Consider the following 6,434-nt stretch of genomic DNA (forward strand, 5'->3'; position numbering starts at 1 on the left):
AAGGCGTGTCCACATACTTTTGGCCATGTAGTGTATCAAGAAAATGTTTTTTTTTGTCAAGTTCCTTAAATGTACTAAGAATTACATAAAAACAAACAGTTATCCTGCACCATTCCCAGAAGATTGTGGGATGGTTGTATGGAAAATAATAATAGGAAAACCACACTCTCACCAAGCTCTATGAAACAAAGCTGGGTAGATTGCTGCTTTCATCATCAATCTTCAGGTTTGACATAATTATGATGTCCCTGTTTTGTCTTTGTTTTTAACCACCTCGTTTTTAACTGTCAGTATCATTACCATGCCAATATTTTGGGTCACCTATCATCTCATTTCTCCGCCCTGCTTTTTCTGTCCGACTACAAACACCTTTCCACCTGTAATTAAAAGGACTGGGTGTGGTTTTTACATACTCGACACTCTCTTATAAATACAGACTGAAAATACAGTTTATGTACAGTCCTTCAACCTCCAGTACCAGGTGAGGCTTGCTTTAATGTGTAAATGTAGGGGTTCTTATGCAATTCTTGTTTATATGATGAAAGTAACTTTGATATTTCCAAGGATAAGAAAATACCGGATTTTAATTTGATATACTGATTATTTTGTAAATATACTATTCATTTGTCCAACAGTGTGATTTCAGTGCCAATTCTTGTCTGAGAAAATGAGTGATCCAGGTAAGTGTTGAAGTTGTTCACTTCATTTACTGTATTATGTGCACTGAGGTTTTAAATGACTATGTAGTTATGTAGTTTCACAACTCAACCCTGAAGTTGAGAATATATTGCATTGACATTGCATTTACGATTTCAAGGAGTAGACTAGTATGGCCATTCATGCTTTCTCGATGCTTAATGGGAAACAATGACAATGCATTCCTCTATTATTTTAATAACTTCAAAATATTCCTTACTTTTTATCCACAGCAAAGAAACCGGTAAGTTAGTTAACTTACTTTTTAAATACAGAAAATACCTTCAGACATGTGTGCTATGTGTTTGACATAATGTGTTGTTGTTCCAGGCGGAGTCCACACCTGGGACTGATGATGTAAGATATCTGCATTATTTGTCTATCTCTGCTTCTTTACTTCAGTCAACTCAGTCTTAAAAAACTTTTCAAATCAAGCGAAGTAAAGAACAAAACTATTTTCTAGCTTGCTATATCTTAGATCCCAGTGTTGTCCTGGTGGATGTAAACAGAATACTGTCTGTTTCACAGGGCTCCGGAGGAGAGGGCAAGGGAGTGTTAGGAGGCTTACAAAATAATAGTTCATACACATTAACGTAATAACATTAATATTGTTTCGGAAACCTTACCAAAAAATGGAAGTTAGATTTTCACATGTCAGGGTAATGGGTGTAATCGTTGAGACAATTGAAGGGAAAACATTTCCATTCATAAAGGAAAGGTTTTCCGATACCAATAGGTGAGTCTAGTAATGTTATTTTTGTAATTTCCAGGGGAAGAAGGGAAAAGGTGGAAAAGGGGGACACGGCCATGGGCATGGAAAAGCCGGCGAGCATGGAGGAGATCATGGAGGCGACCATAAAGGAAAAGGAGGCGAGCATAAAGGAAAAGGAGGCGAGCATGGAGGAGATCATGGAGGCGACCATAAAGGAAAAGGAGGTGACCACGGAGGAAAAGCAGGTCGTGGAGGACATTAAAGATTTAATCATGCACCATTTGCATCTGTTTCATCACGGTAGCTATTACGGAAAAAACATGTTGAGCGATTTATTAAAGTTGACAAACCTCTAATAAAACCTACTTATAAAACAGAGTCATATGTTTGTATAACTTCTTAATGCATAATAATCATGCAATACAATGAACATTTTACAAAATAGAAACACAAAAATTATTGCAAAATGTGTCATTTTTTGCCATCTAAACAAGTCACTATATGTCAGAGGCGTCGAGATACTATCATACTACACCATTCCTGTGTAGCCCATACCAGACCAACACATCAAACATTCAGTGAAGGACAGCTCAACGCCATTTTTATCATTTTACTCACATACAGAACATTAACCAACGGGGTAGTAATAAACCCGGAACAATGACCATGTATGTCCCTCAGTCTTGGAAATATAATCCTTTCTTGTGGATATTTGTCTCCCCTTGCACCACTCTGTTTAACCGTTGTTATCAATAATTTCCATGTGGACAACATTCAGGAAGAAAATCCCAAATGTTTTATTAACCATCCAACATTTTTTAAGCGGTAAAGTAGGCCTACTTGACGGATAAAAACATGTCACAATAGGCCTGATGGAAAGAAAATGTCGGTAAACTTTCCAAATGTCGTCAAAACAAAATAGGACAAGGTGTGATCTTTAGGTTTAGGTAAAATTACGGTGGAAACGCTTTTATGCCCAAATATTGATATAATAACCATCATATCAAGTAAAGTCACGACATGACATGTTGCGTGGTCCTCCCACTACGACTCAAGAAAACAGACATTTTATTAGGCAACCACAAATTAAATATATGAACTTCACAGGGTGGTGAAAGGTGATGAGCTTGATGCTGCTTTCCAATAAATATCGAGGGTATTATTCTGGTGACATGATGATCGATTCTTGGCTGCCGTTTAACAAATTAAAATGATCTCGCTCTTTTGTTCATAATCATTTCAAATACGTAGTATATATATCTGCAAACTGTTGGCTAGACAGCACGTGCCAATACCAGAGTGAGCACATTCGCTATATAACGCACAAAAAAATCTGAGTTGAAAATGCGATGGAAACAATTTACTTGTATTTGACTGCAAAATATATATTTTTGTGCACTACGTCATCACGCACAGACTTTTATCAGCAGCAAATCAATTTGATGGAAAACGTAAATGTTTATGTAAACGGCTTTAAAAAATATTCGCATAAAAATCTGTCGCCAATTGGATAGAAAAATAACTAGTTTTCAACAAAGCCCACAAAATAGGCTACTATTCCAGCCTGAATCGATAAATGATGGTCGGCTAATGCCGCGTTCAAAGCGACTGGGAACTTAGAAATCTCACTTCCAACCTTAGTGTCATGACGTCGGTGAGCTTCAAGTCGGAAAGTCAGATCTCTAGAAAAAGGCCAGAGTTCCCGAGTTGGATTACCGTTCAAACCGATTTTTTCCCAGTCAGCGCTTGTTTTTGTTGTTGTGGAGTTCCCAGTTAAAAGCACTGAAGTCGATGATTTCCGAGTTCCCATTTGTCATGAAACCACCATAAGGCAAGGCAATAATAATTGCGTGCTCCGTCTTCGACTTTGTCATCGATTGACAAATTGCTATAACGTATGTGGTTAGCCGATACTTAAAATACCTATCCACGCGTTGTAAGATTTGTCAGGCATAAGCAACGTCTAAGCGTAGGAACGCAGCCACAGTAAAAGGGCCAATTTCCTCCAATGTTTGTACACAGATAACATGTATATATTTTAGTTCAGTTGAACAAAACATGACAAAAGTGTCTTGCACATGTCTATGAAAAAGTACAGTATAATAACCTAAATCACATTTGTGTCTCATTGCTATGGAAACATGTCTTCCACAATCTGGGATGTTGCTTCATGTAACGGATGTGAAACGCTAGCTTAGTTAGCGGTGGTTCGCGCTAAATAGCGTTTCAATCGGTGACGTCACTTGCTCTGCAAGGGCCGCGGCATTTGTGGAGCGATGGGTAACGACGTTTCGTGGGTGACTGTTGTTGATGTGTGCAGAGGGTCCCTGGTTCGTGCCCGGGTATGGGCGAGGGGATGGTCTAAAGTTATACTGTTACATTCACACAAGCAATATGACAGAAAAAAAGCTGATCAAATATTATCCATCCATGATATCATAATATTTATAAAACATTCACAAATATCAAAGCTTATCACTAAGCTAAGGATCCTGGACAAAACACCTCCCTCTGCAACTGGATCCTGGACTTCCTGACAGGCTGCCCCCAGGTGGTAAGGTAACAACACATCTGTCACGCTGATCCTCAACACAGGGGCCACTCCTGTACTCCCTGTTCACTCATGACTGCATTGCCAGGCACGACTCAACACCATCAGTAAGTTTGCAGATGACAACAGTTGTCATTGACGGTGATCAGGCCTACGAGACAGCCTATAGGAAGGTGGTCAGAGACCTGGCCGTGTAGTGCCAGGACAACAACCTCTCCCTCAACGTGATTAAGACAAAGGAGATGATTGTGGACTACAGGAAAAGGAGGACCGATCACGCCCCCATTCTCATCGACGGGGCTGTAGGGGAGCAGGGTGAGAGCTTCAACTTCCTTGGTGTCCACATCAGCAACAAACTAACATGGTCCAAGCACACCCAAGACAGTTGTGAAGAGGGTATGACAAAACCTATTCCCCCTCAGGAGACTGAAAAGATTAGGCATGGGTCCTCATATCCTCAAAGGGCTTTACAACTGCACCATCAAGAGCATCCTGACAGGTTTCGTCACTGCCTGGTATGGCAACTGCTCGCCTCCGACCACATAGCACTACAAAGGGTAGTGCGTATGGCCCAGTCCATCACTGGGGCCAAGCTTCCTGCCATCCAGGACAGAGGAAGGCCCTAAAAATTGTCAAAGACTCCAGCCACCTTAGTCATAGACTGTTCTCTCTGCTAACACACGACAAGTGGTACTGGAGCACCAATTCTAGGTCCAAGAGGCTTCTAAACAGCTTCTACCCCCAAGCCATAAGACTCCTGAACTTCTAATCTAATGGCTACCCAGACTATTTGCAAAGGTCATGGTACTTCTGAATGAGAGTTGTTGGATCTTGGAATTTGCACCTGAATATTCAGCACTCGTTTTCTTGGTTCACTGTGGTAACTTAGTTCACTTCTTCTTGGGTATGACGCAAGCTTGGCACACCTTTCCGATAGGTGACCTAAACTGTAACATGCTTAACACCCCGGCCATCCTACAATCTAAGCTCGATGCCCTCAATCTCACACAAATGATCAATGAACCCACCAGGTACAACCCCAAATCCGTAAACACGGGCATCCTCATAGATGTTATCCTAACCAACATGCCCTCCAAATACACCTCTGCTGTTTTCAACCAAGATCTCAGCGATCACTGCCTAATTGCCTGCATCCGTAATGGGTCTGTGGTCAAATGACCACCCCTCATCACTGTCAAACGCTCCCTAAAACACGAGGAAGGTCTTTCTAAATCGACCTGGCCCGGGTATCTTGGAAGGATATTGACCTCATCCCGTCAGTAAAGGATGCCTGGTTATTCTTTAAAAGTGCCTTCCTCACCATCTTAAATAAGCATGCCCCATTCAAAAAAAAATTGAACCAGGAACAGATATAGCTCTTGGTTCTCTCCAGACCTGACTGCCTTGACCAGCACAAAAACATCCTGTAGCGTTCTGCATTAGCATCGAACATCCCAGTGATATGCAACTTTTCAGGGAAGCTAGGAAAGCTAAGGCTAGCTTTTTTCAAGCAGAAATTTGCATCCTCTAGCACAAACTCAAAAAAGTTCTGGGACACTGTAAAGTCCATGGAGAATAAGAGCACCTCCTCCCAGCTGCCCACTGCACTGAGGCTAGAAAACACTGTCAACACCGATAAATCCACTATAATTGAGAATTTCAATAAGCATTTTTCTATGGCTGGCCATGCTTTCCACCTGGCTTACCTCCACCCCCCACAGCAACTCGCCCAAGCCTCCCCCACTTCTCCTTCACCCAAATTCAGATAGCTGATATTCTGAAAGAGCTGCAAAATCTGGACCCCTACAAATCAGCCAGGCTAGACAATCTGGACCCTCTCTTTCTAAAATTATCTGCTGAAATTGTTGCAACCCCTATTACTTGCCTGTTCAACCTCTCTTTCATATTGTCTGAGATTCCCATAGATTGGAAAGCTGCCGCGGTCATCCTCCTCTTCAAAGGGGGAGACACTCTAGACCCAAACTGCTACAGACCTATATGTATTGTACCCTGCCTTTCTAAGGTCTTCGAAAGCCAAGTTAACAAACAGATTACCGACCATTTCGAACCACACCGTACCTTCTCCGCTATGCAATCTGGTTTCAGAGCTGGTCATGGGTGCACCTCAGCCATGCTCAAGGTCCTAAACGATATCATAACCGCCATCGATAAGAGACATTACTGTGCAGCCGTATTCATTGACCTGGCTAAGGCTTTCGACTCTGTCAATCACAACATTCTTATTGGCAGACTCAACAGCCTTGATTTCTCAAATGATTGCCTCGCCTGGTTCACCAACTACTTCTCAGATAGAGTTCAGTGTATCAAATCGGAGGGCCTGTTGTCCGGACCTCTGGCAGTCTCTATGGGGGTGTCACAGGGTTCAATTCTTGGGCCGACTCTTCTCTGTATACATCAATGGATGTCGCTCTTGCTGCTGGTGATTCTCTGATCCACCTCTATGCAGACACCATT

The 6,434-nt window shown here is 41.8% G+C and overlaps 1 protein-coding gene across 1 annotated transcript; it reads left to right on the top strand.

The window, feature by feature from the left end:
• Positions 1-462: 462 nt before the first annotated feature.
• LOC139374286 (uncharacterized) lies at positions 463-1,786 on the top strand. Its single transcript, XM_071115321.1, has 5 exons — positions 463-481; positions 636-680; positions 930-940; positions 1,027-1,053; positions 1,467-1,786. The coding sequence occupies exons 2-5, from the start codon at positions 668-670 to the stop codon at positions 1,668-1,670; spliced, it is 255 nt and encodes an 84-aa protein (XP_070971422.1). The 5' UTR covers positions 463-481; positions 636-667; the 3' UTR covers positions 1,671-1,786.
• Positions 1,787-6,434: the final 4,648 nt, after the last annotated feature.

The sequence above is a fragment of the Oncorhynchus clarkii genome, chromosome 19, assembly GCF_045791955.1.
Source record: "Oncorhynchus clarkii lewisi isolate Uvic-CL-2024 chromosome 19, UVic_Ocla_1.0, whole genome shotgun sequence".
Lineage (NCBI taxonomy): Eukaryota > Metazoa > Chordata > Actinopteri > Salmoniformes > Salmonidae > Oncorhynchus > Oncorhynchus clarkii.